This window comes from Macaca fascicularis, chromosome 12 (genome assembly GCF_037993035.2).
Source record: "Macaca fascicularis isolate 582-1 chromosome 12, T2T-MFA8v1.1".
NCBI lineage: Eukaryota > Metazoa > Chordata > Mammalia > Primates > Cercopithecidae > Macaca > Macaca fascicularis.
This window is the reverse complement of record NC_088386.1, coordinates 137,530,518-137,554,624: the sequence shown is the minus strand read 5'-3', so window position 1 is coordinate 137,554,624 and position 24,107 is coordinate 137,530,518. Positions and strand designations below refer to the sequence as shown.

Genomic DNA, 24,107 nt, shown 5'->3' with positions numbered 1-24,107 from the left:
TGTCTTCACTGTCTCATTCTTTTCCCTTCTCGGACCATCCCAGGGTGGACATTCCCTCATTTCATTGCCTTCTCCTCAGCTGGCGGGTGGTTTGGTTTATTTGAGGTTTGTTGTTAGTTACAGACATCCTTTTACATTTGGGTTGTCCACGTCTGCAGCTATATCCGTATCTATAGATAAAATTTTCCCAGTTAAATTTCTGGATTAAAGGACAGGTACATTTTAAATTTGATACACGCTATCAGATTGTATTTCTTCATGATTATCCTCCCACTATCTCTTGCATGAGGGCAGCTTGTTCCCCACTCCTTAACAACGTGGTATATTTTCAGAATTTCGGTCCTTTCAAATCTGAGAAATAAAGATGAAATATTACTCCTGTTTTGAATCTCACTTAGAAGCGGGAGGGCTCATTCCCCATGCTCACTGGCCATTTGTGCTTCTTATTCTGTGTACTTGAGGTTCAAAGTCTTTGCCTGTTTTTCTATGCATTGCCCCTTTTTTGAGGCGGAGTTTTGCTCTTGTTGCCCAGGCTGGAGTGCAGTGCTGGGATCTCCACTCACCACAACCTCTGCCTCCCAGGTTCAAGCGATTCTGCTGCCTCAGCTTCCCAAATAGCTGGGATTACAGGTGTGCGCCACCACGCCCGGCTAATTTTGTATTATTGGTAGAGACAGGGTTTCTCCATGTTGGTCAGGCTGGTCTTGAACTCCCGATCTCAGGTGATCTGCCCACTTTGGTCTCCCAAAGTGCTGGGATTACAGGCATGAGCAACTGCGCCTGGCCAGATTGTCCTTTTTTTTCTCAAGGATTTGTGGGAGCTTTCTATATGCCATGGGTTAATCTGTCGTCTGCTTTATTTGCAACACATATTTCCCTAGAGTCTGTGACCTGGTCCATGATGGGTTGTACCCCACAGATGCTCAGCTTTCCTATCGTTGCCTCTGGGCTGTTTCCTTTACAATGTTTGGGTTTGGGTTCTTGCTAAGGAAGTTGTTGTCCACTCCAAGATGATAAAAACATTCTCTCATTTTCTTTTTTTGTTTTTTTTGTTTTTTTGAGACAGAGTCTCGCTCTGTCACCCAGGCTGGAGTGCAGTGGTGCGATTTCAGCTCACTGCAAGCTCCACCTCCCGGGTTCATGCCATTCTCCTGCCTCAACCTCCCGAGTAGCTGGGACTACAGGCGCCCGCCACCATGACCAGCTAATTTTTTTGTATTTTTAGTAGAGACGGGGTTTCACCGTGTTAGCCAGGATGGTCTCGATCTCCTGACCTCATGATGCACCTGCCTCGACCTCCCACAGTGCTGGGATTACAGGCATGAGTCACTGCGCCCGGCCTGTTCTTTCATTTCTTGTATTCTTACAGCTTTCCTTTTTACATTAACACCTAGACCTTTAATCTGTCTCACATTTGTTTTTTGAGTGATGCAGCGTATAATTCCAACTTTTCCAGATGAGTGGCCCAGTGGTCCCAACACCACTCATTGAATTCCATCCTGACCCCACAGATTTGGAATGTCATACATATATTAAGCCACATCCACATAAATATAGGGGTCTGTTTGTTTGTTTTTTTCTTTTTTCTTTTTTTGAGAAGGAGTCTTGCTCTGTTGCCCAGGCTGGAGTGCAATGATGCGACCTCAGCTCACTGAAGCCTCCACCTCTCGGGTTCAAGTGATTCTCCTGCTTCAGCCTCCCGAGTAGCTGGGATTACTGGCACGCGCCACCACACCTGGCTAATTTTTGTATTTTTAGTAGAGATGGGGTTTTACCATGTTGGCCAGGCTGATCCCAAACTCCTGACCTCAAGTGATCCGCCTACCTCAGCCTCCCAAAGTGCTGGAATTTACAGGCGTGAGCCACTGTGCCCAGCCTTGTTTCTGTTTCTTCCTTTGCTTGTTCACTTCATTACCGGTAACACATTTTTAGCTCTCACAGCTGTATATTACATGTTAATGTCTAAGGGAATGTTTCCCACATTTTTCCTCCAAATTTTCTCAGTCATTCTTAAGTACTTCCTCTACTAGATGAACTTTTGAATAAACATCTCAAGGTTTATAAAATGTACATCAAGACTGCATTGAATACATGAGTGAATTTGGGAAGAATTAACATATTTTCATGGATAGCAATATACAGCAGCATGGCAATGTATTATGGTGACTGTAGGTCATGTTTTGTGTATTATAGTATATATAAAAGCTTTATTTCTTCACAGTTTTAATCATATAGGTCTTGTACATTTCATGTTAGGGTAAACTCAAGAGCTTTATCATTTTTGTTGCTTGTAAATACATTTTTTTCCGTTTAATCTTCAAATTGATTATTGGTCATTGTGTGGACACTTCTGATTTCTCTGTGTCGAACTGGGCCACTTGTGTAACTTTGGGACAGCCAGGATCTCAGGCACAGCACGGATAGAACAGCAGGCATGAATGTTGCTTGTCCCTGACTCTAGTGGAAATAGATCTGTGTGTCACCACCTGTAAGATGCTCACTGTAAATTACTTACTGGTAGATAAGAAGGTAGCCTTTTTATTTTTGAGACGGAGTCTCACTCTGTTGCCCAGGCTGGAGTGCAGTGGCACAATCTCGGCTCACTGCAACCTCCGCCTCCTGAGTTCAAGCGATTCTCATGCTTCAGCCTTCCGAGTAGCTGGGGTTACAGGCGTGCACCACCACGCCCAGCTAATTTTTGTATTTTTAGTAGAGACAGGGTTTCACCTTGTTGGCCAGGCTGGTCTCAAATTCCTGACCTCAAGCAGTCCACCCGCCTCAGCTTCCTAAAGTGCTAGGATTGGGCATGAGCCACGGCGCCCAGCTGGATAGCCTTTTTTTTAAGTTGTAAAATTTTTCTACTTTTTTTGTTTTCCAGTGCAGGTGCATATCTTGGTTAAGACAGTCTTTTTCGGCCGGGCGCAGTGGCTCAAGCCTGTAATCCCAGCACTTTGGGAGGCCGAGACGGGCGGATCACGAGGTCAGGAGATCGAGACCATCCTGGCTAACACAATGAAACCCCGTCTCTACTAAAAATACAAAAAAATTAGCCGGGCGAGGTGGCGGGCGCCTGTAGTCCCAGCTACTCGGGAGGCTGAGGCAGGAGAATGGCGTAAACCCGGGAGGCGGAGCTTGCAGTGAGCCGAGATAGCGCCACTGCACTCCAGCCTGGGCGACAGAGCGAGACTCCGTCTCAAAAAAAAAAAAAAAAAAAAAGACAGTCTTTTTCGAGGCTGGGCGCGGTGGCTCATGCCTGTAGTCCCAGCACTTTGGGAGGCCGAGGCGGGCGGATCACAAGGTCAGGAGATCGAGACCATCCTGGCTAACACGGTGAAACCCCGTCTCTACTAAAAATACAAAAAATTAGCTGGGCGTGGTGGTGGGCGCCTGTAGTCCTAGCTACTCGGGAGGCTGAGCAGGAGAATAGCATGAACCCAGGAGGCGGAGCTTGCAGTGAGCTGAGATCGCGCCACTGCACTCCAGCCTGGGTGACAAAGCGAGACTCCATCTCAAAAAAAAAAAAAAAAAAAAAAAAAAAGACTTTTTCAAGTTAACAAGATTCCGTTTCTAGTACGTTAAGAATTGTATTCAGGGGCCGGGCATGGTGGCTCAAGCCTGTAATCCCAGCACTTTGGGAGGCCGAGACGGGTGGATCACGAAGTCAGGAGATCGAGACCATCCTGGCTAACACGGTGAAACCCCGTCTCTACTAAAAAAATACAAAAAAAAACTAGCTGGGCGAGGTGGCGGGCGCCTGTAGTCCCAGCTACTTGGGAGGCTGAGGCAGGAGAATGGCGTGAACCTGGGAGGCAGAGCTTGCAGTGAGCTGCGATCCGGCCACTGCACTCCAGCCTGGGCGAGAGAGCCAGACTCCGTCTCAAAAAAAAAAAAAAAAAGAATTGTATTCAGGGGCCGGGCGTGGTGACTCACGCTTGTAATCCCAGCACTTTGGGAGGCCAAGGCAGGTGGATCACGAGGTCAGGAGATCAAGACCATCCTGACTAACACAGTGGAACCCCGTCTCTACGAAAAATACAAAAAATTAGCCAGTGTGGTGGCGGGCGCCTGTAGTCCCAGCTACTCAGGAGGCTGAGACAGGAGAATGGCGTGAACCCAGGAGGCGGAGCTTGCAGTGAGCTGAGATAGCGCCACTGCACTCCAGCCTGGGCGACAGAGCAAGACTCCGTCTCAAAAAAAAAAAAAAAAAAATTGTATTCAGGAATGAATTTTGAATTTCATCAAATGCTTTTATAACCTTTTGGGAATTAGTCTGTTTTCCCTACTTGCCTTCCTCTTGAAGCTGTTAATGCAGTAAATCAGGTGTCCCCAACCCCCAGACTGGCTGTGGCCTCTTAAGAACCACCCTCACTGCAGGAGATGAGTGGCCAGCAGGTGAGTTAGCATGACCACCTGAGTTCCACCTCCTGTCCATCAGGTGGCAGCATTAGATTCTCATAGGAGCGCAAACCCTGCTGTGAATTGCACATGTGAGGGATCTAGGTTTCCCTCCTAATGAGAATCTAATGCCTGATGATCTGAGATGGAACAGTTTCATCCCGAAACCACCCCTATCCCCCAGCTGTGGAAAATTGTCTTCCACAAAACCAGTTCCTGGGGCCAAAAAGTTTGGGGACTGCTCTAATAAATTATATTAATAGCTCATCAGTGCTGGGCCATGTTTGTTTTCAGGGATAACCCTGAGTTGTCATGATATGTTGGTTTTAGACATTGTTGTCCATTTTGATATTGGAGTTATTCACAAGCTAGCTGGGAGCTTCTTAGCTTTTGCAAATGTTCTCTGGTGAAGGATGGCCCCATGGGAGTTGGTCGGCCTCTCTGGGAGGATGTCTGGGACCTAGACCTCAGCTGTGCTTTTACTTTGTTCCATGACTGCTCATCTCTCCACGTTCTTACTTGGCTTCATCTGCAGATTCATTGTTCTCCTGGAAAAGTGTCTGTTTCATGAGATTTTCAGAATTTTTAGAAGAAGTAATAGATACTGTTTTCTCTTGATCTGCCATTCTATGTCACTTCTCTTTTACTGATATTTTGTGTGTGTTTTCTCTTTTTCCTGATTATACTTGCCAAAGGTTATCAATTTTACCAGGATTTTTGTTTGTTTGCTTGTTTATTTTTGCTAAATAACTAGATTTGGGTTTTATTAATTAAAAAGTGCCTCTTTTTCTGCGAATGGAGAGAGACAATGGAGTTGGGAAGCCTGGGCGTGGTGCTCAGGGGAAGGCTCTGTGCCATGCAGCCCCTGCACCCCGGAGGCTTTGGGGTCCTCTGTGGAGTGACTTAACGGACAGAAGCTGGAAACACAACCTGAGGGGCTGGACCTCCCCGTTGGGTTGACATCAGCAGGACCGAGGAAACCAGGAAGCACACACACAAGGCAGGGCCAGAAGGAGAGAAGGAGGCAAGGGCTGGGTCTTGGAGGGCCTGTCTGTCCTACTAGGCTTGTGTGGGCTTGAAAGGAACTGTCCCTGTTATTACAGTGTTGGGGGAGTTTCCTGGGACTTTCTTTGTAGCCAAATACAAAGTCAGTGTTTCTCATCTTTCCAATGAGTATTGGGGGAAATGTGTCTTCCTTGTTAAGTTCAGAGTTCCGTAACTTTATGTGCTGCATAAAGAAGTTTTACAGCTGGGCACAGTGGCTCACGCCTCTAATCCCAGCACTTTGGGAGGCTGAGGCGGGTGGATCATCTGAGGTCAGGAGTTCGAGATCAGTCTGGCCAACCAGGTGAAACCCCGTCTCTACTAAAAATACAAAAATTAGCCAGGCATGGTGGCAGGCACTTGGAATCCCAGCTACTTAGGAGGCTGAAGCAGGAGAATCGCTTGAAACCGGTAGGCCAAGGTTGCAGTGAGCCAAGATCGTGCCATTGCACTCCAGCCTGGGTGACAAGAGCGAAATTCCATCTCAGGGAAAAAGAAAAAAGAAGTTTTCCTCAGTGACGGACTGACCCCATGTATGATGGTGGGGCCATAAGATTGTAATGGAGCTGAAAAATTTCTGTTACTGCATGAGTAACAGAAGCCATTTAATGTAGCACAGTTACTTTTTAAAAATAAAAATAATTTCATAAATTTAATGCAGCCTAACTGTACTGTATTTATAAAGTTTATGGTAGTGTGGTCATGTCCTAGACCTTCACATTCACCCACCACTCGCTCACTGACTTACCCAGAGCAACTGCCAGTCCCGCCAGCTCCACTCACGGTGCCTGCCTTCTTCTTGTTGTTGTTTTTGAGATGGAGTCTTGCTCTGTCGCCCAGGCTGGAGTGCAGTGGTGACTGCAAGCTCCACCTCCCGGGTTCATGCCATTCTCCTGCCTCAGCCTCCCGAGTAGCTGGGATTACAGGCACGTGCCACCATGCTGGGCTAATTTAATATTTTTAGTAAAGACAGGGTTTCTCCATGGTGGTCAGACTGGTCTTGAACTCCCGACCTTAGGTGATCCGCCCAGCTCAGCCTCCCAAAGTGCTAGGATTATAGATGCGAGCCACCGCACCCGACTGTCTTATGTATTTTTAACAGCTTTTTAAATATATAACGCGGTGCTGAACGCAATGGCTCACGCCTGTAATCCCAGCTCTTTGGGAGGCCAAGGTGGGCATATCACCTGTGGTCAGGAATTTGAGACCAGCCTGGACAATGTGGTGAAACCCCGTCTCTACTAAGAATACAAAACAATTAGCCAGGCGTAGTGGCGGGCGCCTGTAATCCCAGCTACTTAGGAGGCTGAGGCACGAGAATTGCTTGAACCTGGGAGGCAGAGGTTGTGGTGAGCTGAGATCACACCACTGCACTCCAGCCTGGCAACAGAGTGAGACTCCGTTATCGAAAACAAAAAAAGAAAAAAAAAGATATTCACATACTATTCAAATCACTCCAAGTGTGCAATTCTGTGGGTTTTAGTATATTCATAGCACTGTGTACCCATCATTACAATTAATTTTAGAACATTTATCTTTTGTGGCATAATCATGACTCACTGCAGCCTCAGCCCCCTCAGACTCAGGTGATCCTCCCACCTCAGCCTCCTCAGTAGCTGGGACTACAAATGCACACCACCACAACTGGCTAATTTTTTCATTTGTTTGTTTTTGATTTGAGTTTTTTTGTTTTTTATTTTTAAGAGAGAGTCTCGTTCCATCACCTAGGCTGGAATACGGTAGCAAGATCTTGGCTCACTGCAACCTCCGCCTCCCAGGCTCGAGCGATCCTCCCACCTCACCCTCCCTAGTAGCTGGGGCCACAGGTGTGCACCACCACACCCAGCTTTTTTTTTTTTTTTTTGTACTTTTAGTAGAGATGGGCTCTTGCCACCTTGCCCAGGCAGGTCTTGAACTCCTGAACTCAAGCAATATACCCACTTGGGCCTCCCAAAATGCTGGGATTACAGGCATGAGCCACCACACACGGCTAATTTATTTGTATACTTTGTAGAGACAAAGTTTTGCCATGTTGCCCAGGCTGGTCTCAAACTCCTGGACTTAAGCAGTCCTCCTGTCTTGGCTTCCCAGAGTGCTGGAATTACAGGCGTGAGCCACAACCCCTGGCTAGAACATTTTTTATACCCCAGAAAGATACCTGGTACCCTTTAACTGTCGGCCCCAACTTCCATCTCCCCCAACCCCTGGCTACGACTAATCTACCTTCTCTGCGGATTGCCTGTCCTGTCCTGTCCTGAGCATGTCCTAGAATTGGGGCCGTAGACTGTCACTTAGTGTAAGGTTTCCAGGGTGTATACAACTTGGAGCATGCCTCAGGCCTCACTCCTTTTCATGGCTGAATTATTCCATTGATGATGTGCTGTATTTTGTTTATCCATTCCTCATTGATGGGCAAGTTGGTTGTTACTGAATCTTGGCTGTTAAGAAGAATACTGTGCCTCGCGTGGTGGCTCACACCTGTAATCCCAACACTTTGTGGGGCTGAGGCAGGAGATCGCTTGAGCCCAGGAGTTCAAGACCAGCCTGGGCAACATAGCAAAACCTGTTTCTACAAAAAATACAAAAAGTAACCAGGCTTGGGGATGCATGCCTGTAGTCCCAGCTACTTGAGAGGGTGAGGTGGGAGAATCACTTGAGCCTGGGAGCCGGAGGTTGCAGTGAGCAGTGATCATGCCACTGCACTCCAGCCTGGGTGACAGAGTGAGACCCTGTCTCAAAATAAATACATGAAATAATGCTGAATTGCCTCTGAAACACATTTTCAAGCAAACCTGCTGTTCTCAGCCTTCATCCACAGCCACTCATAGAGACGCTCAGGCTGTGCCATGGAGCTTTTGTGGGTGTGAGGCAGGCTGTTCGCCTGTCCCCGGTGCTGCATTCAGCCTCGCCCTTCGGTCGGCTGTGTCAGTTCCCCGTATGCGTCTGATTTCCAGCCCCTCGCGTTCTGTGGCTGTGTGCCACCTCTCCTCTTTCTCCTGTGGATTCACGCTGTGGACAGCATTCCTTAACTGCCATTCTGGTAGGGGGCTGTGCAGGAGCCACCGCGCCGTCCTCACCCAGGAGGCCTCACCTCAGAGCTCTGTGCCGGGTTGCTTGCTGGGTGACAAGATTTTCATCTACATTTTATCTTTTTAAAAATTTTTTTACTTTTTATTTTATTATTACTTTTTTTTAGACAGAGCTTTGCACTGTCGCCCAGGCTGGAGTGCAGCAGTGCGATCTCGGCTCACTGCAGCCTCCACCTCCTGGGCTCAAGCGATTCTCCCACATCACCCTCCCAAGTAGCTGAGACTACAGGCGTGCAGGACCACTCCCAGCTAATTTTTTGCATTTTTAATAGAGCTGGGGGTCTCACTTTGTTGCTCAGGCTGGTCTCAAACTCATGGCCTCAAGTGATCTACCTGCCTCGGCTTCCCAAAGTGCTGTGGTTATAAGTGTGAGCCATCGTGCCTGGCCAGTTTTTCCTTTTAAGAAACATGATATTTGGGATTATTGTTTCTGTATAGTGTGAGGTAGCAGTCCCATTTTCCCTTTTTCCCCGTACAGATGTCCTGAGGCCCTTGTTAGGCACTGTGGCCCTGCTGACTGCGGTTTGGGGCATTTCCCCTCCTCGGCTGTCAGGATTGATGCTGCCGGCCATAGCCTCAGACCTGGTGTCTGCACGTGGATGCAGAGGCACCCGGTTGTTCCCCCTCGCTCTGGAGGACTGGGCTGGAACCCCTTGAAGAGAGCGAGGCTTGTACTGGGGAAGCGAGGCCTTGCCTTAGCTTCTCCGTGGCATCTGGGGAATCAGGCTGGGATGGGACATGTGAGTGTCTTTACTGTTTGTGTGGGTGTTGGTGGGCATGGCCCAGACTGCAGGCCCCACAGAGGGTGGCAATGCCTTCGTGAGCTGTGGACTGAGCGTGGTGGAACCTGTGGGCTGCCGAGGGACCCGGGCCGGCTTGCCCCGGAGACCGCTTGTCGCTCATGTCCGGTGACTGAGCAGTGGTGGCAGACCCCAGGGGAGAACTGAGCGTGTTTGAAGAGACTCATGTGACTCTTTAGGGGAGGGCCTGAGGGGTCCCCAGGCTCCCACTGACCTGCACCTTCCCTGTGCTGTGTGTGTGTCTGTGCTTTATAACTTCAGGGCCCTGTGCGGTCTGTGCAGCACGTGCCTTGCGGCAGCCCTGAGAACAGGCAGGTCCAGGCCCAGGCCCCATTTTACAGTGAGGCTCAGAGAGGCCCCCGGCCTGGCAGAGCCTCCCCAGCTTCCTGCCTTATGTGGGTGGCTGTGGACCTAACTGCAGCCGGGGCTGCCGCTGGCGACCTGTGATGTGAACTTGAGCATCTTTTCACGTCATTGCTGGGCCATCCTCCAGTGAGGTGCCTATTCAGGTCTGGTGACCATCTTCCACTGTGCCTTTTCTGGCTGACATGTCAGAGTTCTTTATATAATTTGAATAAAGCTCTTTGTTAGCTAAATGTGTTGCAAATAGCTTTTTCGGTTTGCGATTATCTTTTGAGTTTTACAAATTGTTTTTGAAGAGCAGAGGTTCTGGATTTTATGTGGTTCAGTTTGCCAGTCTCTTCTTTTATTGATTCTGTTTTTAACGTGTCCTAGTTAAGCAGCCTTTCCTTACTAACAGGTCAAAATATGTATTCTGAATTTTTCTGGAAGCTTCACAGTTCACCCTAAAATCTTTCCTTTAGATCATTAATCCACCTGGGGTTGAGTGGTGTGTGTAGTGTGAGGTGCTGTCCCCTCTCCTTGTTCTCAGATGAGAGCCAGCTGCCCTGCACCCTGGCTGAAGAGCCTGGCCCCCCGTTCACCCACGCACCCGCCCCCCGAGCCCCTCAGCATCCTTCATCAGAGGTCTGCTTCTGACTGTCTCTCTGGTTCCAGGTGGTCTGTTTGTCAGTCCCTATGCCAATATCACGGTGTCTTCATTATCATGGCCTCTACTTTTTAAAAATCATCTCCGGCCGGGCGCAGTGGCTCACGCCTGTAATCCCAGCACTTTGGGAGGCCAAGGTGGGCGGATCACGAGGTCAGGAGATCCAGACCATCCGGGCCGACGCGGTGAAACCCTGTCTCTACTAAAAATACAAAAAAATTAGCTAGGCGTGGTGGCGGGCACCTCTAGTCCCAGCTGCTGGGGAGGCTGAGGCAGGAGAATGGCATGAACCTGGGAGGCAGAGCTTGCAGTGAGCCGAGATCGCACCACTGCACTCCAGCCTAGGAGACAGAGCGAGACTCCATCTCAAAAAAATAATAAATAAAAATAAAAATCATCTCTATTGAGGTATACTTTATGTGGAATAAATGCATACACTTCAAGTGTGCAGTTTGATACATTTGGACAAGCATTTATAATCTTGTAATGCTGCCCCAGTCAAGACTGAGAACAGTCCCAGCACCCTAGAAAGTCCCTGTGCTCCACAGGCGGCCCCCGCTGCCCTCTCACAGCCCCCGGCCCGGTTTCTGCCACTGCAGACTGAGCAGCTCTGCATGTCCTAGTGCCCATTGTCATCATTCGAGCAGTTCAGTGTGTCCTAGCGCTCCTCCTCCTTATCTGCCCAGCAGCTCTGCGTGTCCTAGCGCTCCTCCGCATCAGCGGAGCCACAGCACAGGCACTCATTTGTTTCCGGTCTCCTTCCCTCACTGAAACGCTCTCGAGATTGACGCGTTCTGCTGCATGTGCCGTGTCTGCTTGTTGCTGTGTGGTGGTCCACCAGTGAGTGTGTCAGTTTTGTATATCTTTTCTATTGATGGATGTTTATTTGATTTGTTTCCAGTTCCGGGCTATTATGAATAAAGCTGTAAGCATGTGCAGTCCTAACTTTGTGTGGACAGGTTTTTTTTTTTTTCTCTCTCTTGGGTGCATACCTGGGATTGGAACTGCTGGGTTCTGTGGTAAGCACCAAACTCTTCCAGAGTGGCTGTCCCCCTTGACACCCCAGCAAGGTTGTCCCACAGCCTCGCCAAGGGTTGGCCTTTGAGTTTTATCCTGGCCACTACAAGGTGGTGTTTCATTGTGATATTAATTTGCACTTCCCTGCTGCGTAACGATGCTGATCATCTTTCTGTTGTACTTATTTGCCACTTGTATTTCTTGTTTTGTGAAATGCACATTCAGATCTTTTGCCCGTTTGTTTGAGTGTTTGTGTTATTCCTGAGTTGTAAGAGTCTGTTGTTTGTTCTGGGTGTAAGTCCTTTATCAGGTGCACTTGCCAACAACATATTCCTATCCTATGCTTTGCCTTTCTGTTTCCTAGACAGTTCCTTTTGAAGAACCAAATGTTTTTTTGTTTGTTTGTTTTGTTTGTTTGGTTTTTTTTTGAGACAGAGTTTGCTCTTGTTGCCCAGGCTGGAGTGCGATGGCGTGATTTCGGCTCACTGCAACCTCTACCTCCCAGGTTCAAGCAATTATCCTGCCTCAGCCTCCCAAGTAGCTGGGATTACAGGCGCCCACCACCGTGGCCAGCTAATTTTTTGTATTTTTAGTAAAGGCAGGGTTTCACCATGTTGGCCAAGCCAGTCTCGACCTGACGTCAGGTGGTCCACCCTCCTCAGTCTCCCAAAACACTGGGATTACAGGTGTGAACCACCATGCCCAGTCTAGAACCAAATGTTTTAATTCTGTTACCATTTTTTCTTCTCTAGTTAGTGCTTTTTGTGTCCTGTTTTTCTTTTTTTTTTTGAAATGGAGTTTCTCTCTTGTTGCCCAGGCTGGAGTGCAGTGGCACGATCTTGGCTCACGGCAACCTCTGCCTCCTGGGTTCAAGCGATTCTCCTGTCTCCGCCTCCCGAGTACCTGGGACTACAGGCGCCGCCGCCACACTGGGCTGACTTTGTAGTGATTTTTTTTCTTTGAACAGAGTTATTTAGAGATATGTTACTTATTTTCCAAACACATTTGAGAATTTTTAAAATAGATTCTATTGATTAGGATTTTTAATTCAATTCTATAAAGCCCAGACAACATACCCTCTAATATTTTAGTCTGTTAAAAAATGTTGGAGATGCCGGGCGTGGTGGCTCACACCTGTAATCCCAGCACTTTGGGAGGCCAAGGTGGGCGAATCACGAGGTCAGGAGATCGAGACCATCCTGGCTAACATGGTGAAACCCCGTCGTTACTAAAAATACAAAAAAATTAGCTGGGTGTGGTAGCGGGCGCCTGTATTCCCGGCTACTGGGGAGGCTGAGGCAGGAGAATGGTGTGAACCCGGGAGGCGGAGCTTGCAGTGAGCCGAGATAGCGCCACTGCACACTCCAGCCTGGGCAACAGAGCAAGACTCCATCTCAAAAAAAAAAAAAAAAAAGTTGGAGACTTATTTTATGCCCTAGTATATGGGCCTAACTTCATGACTATTTCATGTACACTTAACGAATGTAGCATTCAATAGTATAAAAGCCCCTCCACGGCCGGGCGCGGTGTCTCAAGCCTGTAATCCCAGCACTTTGGGAGGCTGAGGCGGGCGGATCACGAGGTCAGGAGATCAAGACCATCCTGGCTAACACGGTGAAACCCGTCTCTACTAAAAAATACAAAAGAGGCCGGGCGCGGTGGCTCAAGCCTGTAATCCCAGCACTTTGGGAGGCCGAGACGGGCGGATCACGAGGTCAGGAGATCGAGACCATCCTGGCTAACACAGTGAAACCCCGTCTCTACTAAAAAATACAAAAAACTAGCCGGGCGAGGTGGCGGGCGCCTGTAGTCCCAGCTACTTGGGAGGCTGAGGCAGGAGAATGGCGTAGACCTGGGAGGCGGAGCTTGCAGTGAGCTAAGATCCGGCCACTGCACTCCAGCCTGGGTGACAGAGCAAGACTCCGTCTCCAAAAAAAAAAAAAAAAAAAAATACAAAAGAAACTAGCCGGGCGTGGTGGCTGGCGTCTGTAGTCCCAGCTACTCGGGAGGCTGAGACAGGAGAATGGCGTAAACCCAGGAGGCGGAGCTTGCAGTGAGCTGAGATCCGGCCACTGGACTCCAGCCTGGGCAACAGAGCGAGACTCCGTCTCAAAAAATAAAATAAAAAAAAAGCCCCCTCCACAAGCTGGAAACCCTGGGATGCCAGTGTCATGGCTCAGTCCAAGTCCAAAGGCTTCAGAACCAGGGAAACCAATGGTGTCACTCTCAGTCCTGGGCCAAAGGCCTCAGATCCCTGAAGAGTGAGGAGGTGCTGGTGACATCTGGGAGTCCAAAGGTCGGGGGGCCTGGAGTTGTCCAAGGACAGGGGAGGAAGAGTGTATCCCAGCTCCAGCAAACAGATGGATATATTTGCCTTGTCTTTGTTTTTATTTTCTCTGGGCCCCCCAGCCTATTGGATGGTGCCCACCCTCATGGAGGGCAGATCTTCCTCACCTGGTCAGTCACCTCTGGAAACATCCTTTCAGACATACTCACAATAATCCTTTACCAGGTTTCTAGGTGTTCCTTAATCTGGTCAGTTTGACACTTAACCATTACACCTACACCCATCCCTGGCTGCTTTCAAGTTTCTATTGTCTTGCCTTTGATTATCAGCCAAAGTTTTGCTGTGATATAATTAGAATTTGTGGCTTGATATATTTTGTTAGACTCAGAAAATTGGCCATCATCTGTTCAAATATTGCCCATGTTCCATTTTCTTTCCTGTCTTCTTCTGGGTCTCTGGTTACACATGTGTTCAATCTTTTGCAATTTTCAATGTGTCCCTTATGCTTTCATCCATAGTTTCCATTATTCTCTAGGCTTCAATGTGGATATTTCCTTTTTTTTTTTTTTTTTTTTTTTTTTTTTTTTTTTGAGACGGAGTCTCGCTCTGTTGCCCAGGCTGGAGTGCAGTGGCACGATCTCGGCTCACTGCAAGCTCCGCCTCCCCGGTTCATGCCATTCTCCTGCCTCAGCCTCCTGAGTAGCTGGGACTACAGGCGCCCGCCACCGTGCCCGGCTAATTTTTTGTATTTTTAGTAGAGACGGGGTTTCACCATGGTCTCGATCTCCTGACCTTGTGATCCGCCCGCCTCGGCCTCCCGAAGTGCTGGGATTACAGGCGTGAGCCACCGCGCCCGGCCCAATGTGGATATTTCCTACTGATCATTTTCCAGTTTACTAATCCTTTCTTCATCTGTGTCTAATCTGCTGTTTATTCATCATTGGGGCCTTAATTTGAGTGATTGTTTTTCAGTTACAGAATTTCTATTTTTTTGATAAATTTTATCTGCAGAAATTCTCCATATTGTCTTCTGATAATGCCAATATTGGCATCCCCTGGGTGAGGGTGGGGGAGGTGTCTATTTCCTGTTTTTTCTTTTGATCTTATATCCTAGTAACCTAAGGAGTTTTTCTTTTTTTCTTGGATTCTAGACATTATGTATGAAAAATTGTAGAGATGACTTGAGGCTTCATTTGATGTTATCCTCACCAAAGAGTAGTTCTGTGCTTCTGCCTGTCAGTCATGGATGGACAGCTCGTGTTCAGAAGAGACTGAGCTGGTTTGAAACTGGACTACCAGCCTGTTTCTGTTAACCCTTACTCCTGGGATGGGACCCTTCAGGGTCCCCACCCAAAGCTGGGGTGCTTTCCTGGGCGTCTCCTTTTTTTCATTTTTTCTTTTTTAGAAACGGAGTCTTGCTCTGTCGCCCAGGCTGAGGTGCAGTGGCGCAATCTCGGCTCACTGCAACCTCCACCTCCCAGGTTCGAGCAATTCTCCTGCCTCAGCTTCTCGAGTAGCTGGGACTCCAGGCGTGTGCCACCACGCCCGGCTGAGCCTCTCCTCCTAGACGGACACCAAATTCCAGTGTTTGTCCCTCCAGCTCCATGAGTCCAAGAAGGCCTCACTCAGCTTCTCAGCCTCTTAGCTGCCACATCCCTCTTAGCCTCCACCCCTGAACCTCTTGACTTCCAGGCAGCAAAAGCATCAGGGCCAGTTGCTCCAAACTGGGTTTCACCTCCACACTTCCTTTTCTCTGGGGCGCTGGTCCTTGCTGACTTGGTGGTTCTCTGACACCTTTAAGGAAACTTCTTAAAATCTGGGTTATCTGCAAGGGGGTTGGTCAGTTACAGAGTAGTTAGCCATGACCATAAGCAGAACTCCGTTTCATCGACTTCTGGTGTCCCCCACCTGACCCCCCACACGTCTGGGACACTAGAGAGAGAGTGCCCATCAGAGAATTGTCTTTTGACAGTGAGCACTCATAATCTGCTGGCAAACGTTCTGGGCATACAGGGCTGACTCATTTGGGACTTAGCTGCCATAGGCTTGGGTTCTTGTTGGAAACAGCTGCTATAATTTATTCTGATGAATTACTGTTCCAAAGATGGTGTTTCTGAGCTTTCCAAGAACACACTGGACATCAGTTCTAGTTACAGTGAAAGTGGGAGGCAGTGGAGAAGGGAAGCATTGGAAGCTCAGTGCTTGTCTGATCAGGTATATAATTTGTAGAGACCAAAAAAAGGTGACTTCTCCCATCCAAGTACTAACCAGGCCCAACTCTCCTTAGCTTCCGAGGTCAGACGAGATCGGGTATGTTCAGGGTGGTATGGCCATCGACAAAAAAAGGTGACTTCTAAATAAACAATCCCTGTGTTCACCTGGTGGTTTTCTGGAGACAGCTGAGGGGCACCTGGATTGTGACGTGCCCAGGGGCCCTGGGCTGTGTCTGTCATCCCCTGGCAAGGACACTGCCTGGCTCACAGCCCGTGACGAGTGCGTGGCATGCGATGGGCACACGGGCGTTGATTGAATCTTTTGAGATAAAACTAAGGTATTTTTGTTTCATTCTCCTGCTCAGATTACCCGGAAATTCAGGCTGAATTCTGAAGGCAAACTTGAACAGACAGTCTCCATGGCAACCACCACACAGCCAATGACCCAGCATCTTCATGTCACCTACAAGAAGGTGACCCCGTAACCTAGAGCTTCTGGAGCCCTCAGGAGGGCCTGGCTACTGTGTCTCAACGGTTCGGTTCCTTGGCATACAGTCCCTGCAGCAGAAGTGGGTGTGGCCGGGAGCCTCTGCGGGCTCAAGAGTGTTGTCCAGATGTTTCTGTACTGGCATAGAAAAACCAAATAAAAGGCCTTTATTTTTATGGCTGAGGATTTTGAATATTATCACTTGTGTAGGATGTACATTTTTTAATCTGCTGATGTTTGTTTTCCAAAGTCTTCCCTAAGAAATTAAGAAGGAGGCTGGGTGTGGTGGCTCATGCCTGTAATCCCAGTATTATAGGAGACCAAGGCGGGTGGATCATCTGAGATCAGGAGTTCGAGACCAGCCTGGCCAACAGGGTGAAACCCCATCTCCACTTAAAATACAAAACATTAGTTGGGCGTGGTGGCATGCGCCCTTAATCCCACCTACTTGGGAGGCTGAGGCAGGAGAATTGCTTGAACCCAGGAGGTGGAGGTTGCAGAGAGCCAAGATTACACCACTGCACTCCAGCCTGGGAGACAAGAGCGAGACTCTGGAAAAAAAAAAGTAAAAGAGAAATTAAGAAGGGATGAATCTCTTTCCTTTTCTTTCTTCTTGCAGTTTTTTGTTTTTTTTTTTTTTTTTTTTTTTTTGAGACGGAGTCTCGCTCTGTCACCCAGGCTGGAGTGCAGTGGCGCGATCTCGGCTCACTGCAAGCTCCGCCTCCCGGGTTCACGCCATTCTCCTGCCTCAGCCTCCCGAGTAGCTGGGACTACAGGCGCCCACCACTGCGCCCGGCTAATTTTTTGTATTTTTAGTAGAGACGGGGTTTCACCGTGGTCTCGATCTCCTGACCTTGTGATCCGCCCGCCTCGGCCTCCCAAAGTGCTGGGATTACAGGCGTGAGCCACCGCGCCCGGCTCTTCTTGCAGTTTTGACAAGATCTAAAATATTTGTAAATCTTCTGTAGAGTTGGCTGGGCACAGTGGCTCACGCCTGTAATCCCAGCACTTTGGGAGGCCAACGCAAGCAAATGGCTTGAAGCCAGGAGTTTGAGACCAGCCTGGGCAACATGGCGAAACCCGATCCCTACAAAAAAAACCCACAAATATTAGCCGAGCGTGGTGGTCCATGCCTATGGTCCCAGCTACTCAGAAGGCTAAGGTGGGAGGATCCCTGGAGCCTGGGAGGTGGAGGTTGCAGTGAACCAAGGTCATACCACAGAACTCCAACTTGGGCGACAGAGCAAGACCCTGTCTCCAGAAAAAAAAGATGGCAGTCATTTTTTCATTACTTTTAAAGAGCCAAGTCTATATTTTCTTACAGATGGAGCATTCCCAAGAGGCTAGCTGTGATTTTTAACATCGTCATGTAAGTTTTAGTTTGTAACTCTGTAATACAGCTTTCGTTTTTGTGGGGTTTTTTTCACTATGAAAGTTCCCAAACATACACTAAACCCTTGTACCTGTCACCCAGCTTCAGTACCTGCCAGCATTTTGCCCACAGCAGTTCCATTTTTCCTCCCCACTTCTGCTGGAATACATGGAAGCAAATTCCAGACATACTGTCACTTGCACCTAAATCCTTTGGTATGCATCCCAAAACAACCAAAGCCATTTGCTTTCTCTTAACTCCTCACCATATCAGAAATCTCACCAGGCAGCTGGAGATGAGGCTACACGGGTGTTGGGAAGCAGAGTCGGCAGAGGTATCGCTCAGGCTGCGTGGGGTTAACATCCAGGGTGGCAACCGCAGGTACCACCTCCAGGGCTTGGGGGCAAAATGTGTTACCAGGGTGGGGTTTCAGGGACCTCAGAGCTTAGAGGAGGTTCTCGCAAGATGGGCAGGAGGGCCTGGGATGGTATTCCAAGGGCCAAGGGGGTGCCAGGGGACCTGGAGGCTGGGCTCAGAGCTGTCTCTGCTCCCAGAGTAATGCTGAAGTAACCTGGGAATGCCAGGAAGCTCCCAGCCCCAGCTCCTGCATCCCGGGCTCCTGCACGCCCAGCCAGAAGGGAGTGTGGGAGGGCAGCACCCAGGGCAGAGCACAGACAAGCCAAGAGACAAGAAGTCAGTAACTGATGGCACGGTGGTGGTTTCTCAAAATGCGTAAGAATTCTGTAACGTTCTCCAACACTCAGTCCTATTCGCATTCCCTGACTGCCTGAGAAATATCCTCATACGATTGGATTATCAAAGCTTTATTCACGTTTGTGTTTGGCTACAAAGTCTTTTAGGATCCTTTTGATCCTAAAAGTCCTCCTCTTCCCTCCCCTGTACCCTTGACTTGTTGGTAGAGCTGGTCACTTGTCCTCGAAGGTGTCCCCAGTCTGGACTCAGCATCATCCTTGTAGTGTTTAACTTGTTCCTCTGTCCCCTCTATATCCTGTCATCTGGAAGTTGGATCTGAAGTTGTGGCTGGAATCACACCTGGGCGATGCTCAGTTCCTCGTGTCACAGCCCATGAGGAGCCTCATGTCTGATTGTCTCACTTTGTTGAAGCCTGACCCCTTTATCGTCAATTTCCCATCAACTGTTCCCCTGACAGTTTTGCCACCTGTGGGTGACCATTGCTAGAACCAGAACCTCCACTGGGACTGCAGATGTTTGTCCTTCTGTCTCTCATTAGAAGGACATTTAGTGGCTGGAATTCTCTCAGACCCTCCCTTTATCCATTACGGTAAGTCGGGTTACCCTGAAGCACGTTCATACTAGAAGGGCAGCATAAACACTTAATTATTTCCCTTTAATGATCGATTTTTGGAGTAAGAATGTCCTGGCACCTTCCAGTGGTGCCAAAGGACTGAGAGTTCCTCGCTCCACTGCACTTACCCTTCCCGCTTCCCTCCTCATGTTATGAACTTAATATTTTCATGTATACAGTCTGTCCTCAGTATCCACAGGGGTGGGTTACAGGACCCACACAGATACCAAAATCAGATGCTCGCATCCCTTGTATAAAATGGCGTGGGATTTGCGTGCAGCCTACGCACATCCTCACATAAACCTTAAGTCACCTCTGGATTGCTTATAATACCTGATACAGTGTAAATGCTCTGTAAACGTATATTTTTGGGGTGTTTGTATTGTGGGCTTTTTGGGAATTTTTTTATACACAATTGAATCCACAGAAATGGAGGGCCAACTGTATTTGATACCATTTTAATCAAGTGCTGCCTATGTCTTCGGCAAACAGGAGATGCTCAGATTATCTCGTAATTGGCCGGAGGAGCCCCTCCATCCATTGGGCTTTGATGCCTCCTTGCTCTGGGGCCACGACTGCCTCTGACTCTTCCTGCCCAGAACCTGGAACTACCCATTTCTCCAGAGCCCTGGTCCCCATTAGTGGGGAGTGGGAATTAGAGGCCACAGACTGAGCACTGATTGCTTATGATGGCTGGGCTGCTCTACTTCCCAGCCTTTCCATGGACAAAACCAGAAAATTGTTCTAAAATTTATTTTCTCAGCCAGGCACAGTGGCTTACACCTATGATCCCAGGACTTTGGGAGGCCAAGGTGGGTAGATCACCTGAGGTGAGGAGTTCAAGCCTGGCCGACATGACAAAACCCCATCTCTACTAAAAATACAAAAAATTAGCCGGGTATGGTGGCGGGCGCCCGTAATCCCAGCTACTTGGGAGGCTAAGGCAGGAGAATCGCTTGAACCCAGGAGGCAGAGGTTGCAGTGAGCCGAGATGGCGCCGTTGCACTCCAGCCTGGGCAACAGAGCGAGACTGTGTCTCAAAAAAAACAATTTCTGGTTTATTTTCTCCGAATCACGTGAGGTTATATTAGAGATCAGGACCCTTCACCCCTAACTACTTTAGCATGGGATATACACGTGTATTTTTGAAAAATATGAATTCATACTGTTTTCCATTCAAATTTTAAGATTATGGCCGGGCGCGGTGGCTCACGCCTGTAATCCCAGCACTTTGGGAGGCCGAGGCAGGCGAATCACAAGGTCAGGAGATTGAGACCACGGTGAAACCCTGTCTCTACTAAAAATAAAAATGAGCCGGGCGAGGTGGCGGGCGCCTGTAGTCCCAGCTACTTGGGAGGCTGGGGCAGGAGAATGGCGTGAACTCAGGTGGCGGAGCTTGCAGTGAGCCAGGATCGTGCCACTGCACTCCAGCTTGGGCGACAGAGCAAGACTCCGTCTCAAAAAAAAAAAAAAAAAGATTATAAGGGTTTTTAAATATTCTTTGATTTTACCTCTTAAGCTGAAAATCTTGATTCATTACATGAACAGTATTTGCTTTATTCTACATATAAATACATATAATCATTTCAAAATAAGCTTGGGCAACATAGTGAGATCCCACCTCTACCAAAAAAGGTATTGTTAACAATGGCTACTGGTCAAAGTTTGTTTTTTCTGCTAGCCTTTTTAGACTTTTCCCTTTGAAGACACAAAGTTAAAATATTACATAATTGGATTAATTAATCTGCGCTTCTGTCACCAACTTGATACACAAGTCCATGTGTTTAATTTCTAGAAATTGTTATAATTTGTTTTGCAAATGCAAATCATTTGACTGGCTTTCTTGTTGGAACTGTAAAACCAGGCATGTTTGCTCCACACAGGCCTCTGGTACAGCTGTCGAGTGCCCTGGTAAGGTCACCGTGGTTCAGCTTGCCGTGGTTTAGCTTGCCATGGTTTGGTTTAGCTTGCCGTGGTTCAGCTCGCTGTGGTTCAGCTCACCGTGGTTCAGCTCACCGTGGTTCAGCTTGTCGTGGTTTGGTTTAGCTTGCCGTGGTTCAGCTCGCCGTGGTTTGGTTTAGCTCGCCATGGTTTAGGCAACAGATCCCCTCATGCTGGGCACTCGGGTTGTTTCCAGTCTTTGGCCAATCAAATGTCAGAGTTGGACCCACCTCCGTTGGGACTGCAGCGTGCTTGTCTTCTAAGTCTGTTTAGAAGGGCATTTCCACATCTTTGTGGGTTCTGGCCATCGTATCTTAAGGATACATTTCTGGGAATGGGATTACCAGTCAGCAGGGAGAGGCTCATCCGGCTTGTCTGGGTGTTGTCGCTGTCCCCAAGGGGCCAAGTGTTCTGCGTCCCCACAGCATTGTAGGAGGCGCCTGCCCCCATCAGCAGCCGAATCTGGTGTCAAATTTGGATTTGGGTCAATCTTGTAGGTGAGAAATGGAGTCGTGGGGTGGTTTTGGTTTGCACTTCTCTCTCTCTTTTTTTTTAAATCATTTTCTTGATTTTCCAAACTCATGAGCTCTTTTGAATAAGGAATATTAATCCTAATATTTCTCATTTTAAGTTATAATTTTTATCGAGGTAAAATATACATAAAACAACATTTTTATCAGAGTCCTATAGATGATTTTAAAAATTCACCTTTTTTTTTTTTTTTTTTTTTTTTGAGACGGAGTCTCGCTCTACCGCCCAGGCTGGAGTGCAGTGGCCGGATCTCAGCTCACTGCAAGCTCCGCCTCCCAGGTTTATGCCATTCTCCTGCCTCAGCCTCCCGAGCAGTTGGGACTACAGGCACCTGCCACCGCGCCCGGCTAGTTTTTTGTATTTTTTTAGTAGAGACGGGGTTTCACCGTGTTAGCCAGGATGGTCTCGATCTCCTGACCTCGTGATCCGCCCGTCTCCGCCTCCCAAAGTGCTGGGACTACAGGCTTGAGCCACCGCGCCCGGCCTAAAAATTCACCATTTTAACCATCTTAAAGTCTACAATTTAGCGGCATTTAGTACATTCATAACGTACAACCGTCACTTCTCTGTGCTTCCAAAGCTCGCATCACCCCGGAAGGAGACCCCGCACCTGTTCAACACCATCCCCCCGCCCTCGGTCCCTGACAATCTCTGCCCTGCTTCCCACTCAAGTCACCAACACTTTTGAAAATGCTCTATGTTATAAAACATTTTCCCCAGGATACATTTTGTCTTTTATTGCTCCTGGGTTTTAAATCCTATTTAGGAAGATTTTGCTCACTCCCCAGTGATGAAGGAATTCACCTTTTCCTAGTACTTTTGACCCATTTGGAATTTGTCTTCGTGTATGGTATGAAGTGCAGATTCGTTCTCGTCTTTTTCCAAGTGGTTAACATTTACTGACAAGTCCATCCTTTCCTCACTGGTATCGTATGCTACCTTATAGACTGCATGTTCCAGGCACTGGGATCTGTTTCCAGGTTTTCATGTCCCTGGGCTGCCTGCCTACGTGGGTCCTGGTGCCATGTGTTCCATTTCAGAGGCCAGGAGATGGTTCCATGGCAGAGGACCTCCCCATTTCTTTTTCAGGGTTTTCCTGGCTATTTTTACACTCTTGTGCATCTTCGGTCTCACATGAACTTTATAATTAGTTTTTTAGATCCGGGAAAATCATTCGGCGTTTTTATAAGGATTACATTACATTTATAAATTTACTTTTGTAGAATTGTCTTGCTTAGGAGAGTTTTCTTATCCAGGACCATGGTATTTCTTTCTGTCTGTCTTAATTCATTTTCTGTTGCTCTGACTGAATACCACAGACTGAGTAAGTTATAAAGAAAAGAATTTTCTGGAGTTCTGGAGGCAGGGAGGCAGTTCTGGAGGCAGGGAGCTGAGGTATAGGAGTTGCATCTGGTGAGGACCTTCTTGCTGGTCGGGACTCTGCAGCCTCGAGGTGATGCCAGGCATTATGTGAGGGTCTTATGAGAGACGGCAAAGCTGGCTTTTATAACCAGCCCCCTGGTGATAACTGCTCCACTCCCTGAGAACCCATTAGTCCATGAATGGATTAGTCCTCATGAGCCAATCACCTCCCCAGAATCCCATCCCAGCACTGCTGCATTGGAGTCCAGGTTTCCAACTCATGAACTTTTGGGGAATGCGTTCAAACCATGGTATTGTTGAAATCTACTTTGGTGTCTTTATGGCATATTTAAAGTTTTTCCCATTTAGGGTTTCACATTTCTTTCATGCATGAGGATTTTTATCTTTTTGTTGCTGTTAAAAATGGGTCATCTCTTCCATCCTGTCTTTTAACTGAAAGGATACACAAAGATCTCTGTGTGCTACTTTAAATCCTGCTGTTTCTCTGAATTCTCTTAGTGTTTGTAACATCGCTTTCTTGTGCTGGAAATATAACAAAGTATTTGATCCAAGAAGCATCTGGCAGGAAGCCCAGGCAGGAGGGGCACCTTGAGCGTGGGCTTCACTTTTCCTCCTTCCTCCTCCCCTTTCCTCTGCCCCTTCTCCCACTGGCCACTTTCCTTCTCTCCCACCTGCTGTCCACCAGGCAGACGTTGCCAGACCACCCCAGGGGTCCTCCCTTCATGTTTCTGGAGACTGTGGGTTGGGGGGAGCATGATAGAGGGGGCAGGGCTTCAAAGGAGACGCTCGGGGGAGGGCCCCTTGGAGGGGCGAGGAGAGGATGGGGCGTGCGAGGGGGCCTTGTCCTCCAGCTTTGTCAGAAGGGCTAATGTCTGTGGCCTGAGCTGGCATCAGGCTTTAAGAGGAGAATGTCAGCCGGGCGCAGTGGTTCACACCTGTAATCCTAGCACTTTGGGAGGCCGAGGTGGGTGGATCCCTTGAGGTCAGGATTTCGAGACCAGCCTGGCCAACGTGGCAAAACCCCATCTCTATGAAAAATAGAAAAATTAGCTGGGCGTGGTGGTGGGCACCTGTAATCCCAGCTACTCAGGCGACTGAGGCACAAGAATCACTTGAACCCGGGGGGCAGAGGTTGCAGAGAGGCGAGACTGGGCCACTGCACTCCAGCCTGGGTGACAGCAAGGTCCTAAAAAGGGAAGAATATCGCTGCAT

At 48.3% G+C, this 24,107-nt stretch overlaps 1 protein-coding gene and 1 long non-coding RNA gene across 3 annotated transcripts in view; one reads left to right on the top strand and one right to left on the bottom strand.

Annotated features, from left to right (window-relative positions):
- The window catches only part of THAP4 (THAP domain containing 4), a 45,902-nt gene extending 29,365 nt beyond the window's left edge, over nt 1-16,537 (top strand). For both annotated transcript variants that reach the window (XM_005574888.5, XM_005574889.5), the window contains one exon: nt 16,220-16,537. In XM_005574888.5, coding sequence (XP_005574945.2) covers nt 16,220-16,339 — 120 coding nt within the window. In that variant the 3' untranslated portion in view covers nt 16,340-16,537. The remainder of the gene's footprint in view (nt 1-16,219) is intronic.
- Nucleotides 16,538-20,579: 4,042 nt separating this feature from the next.
- On the bottom strand, nt 20,580-22,992 carry LOC141408256 (uncharacterized). Its single transcript, XR_012421703.1, has 2 exons — nt 22,009-22,992; nt 20,580-21,689 (listed from the first exon to the last, which is right to left on the bottom strand). It is a non-coding gene; the product is annotated as an uncharacterized lncRNA (long non-coding RNA).
- Nucleotides 22,993-24,107: the final 1,115 nt, after the last annotated feature.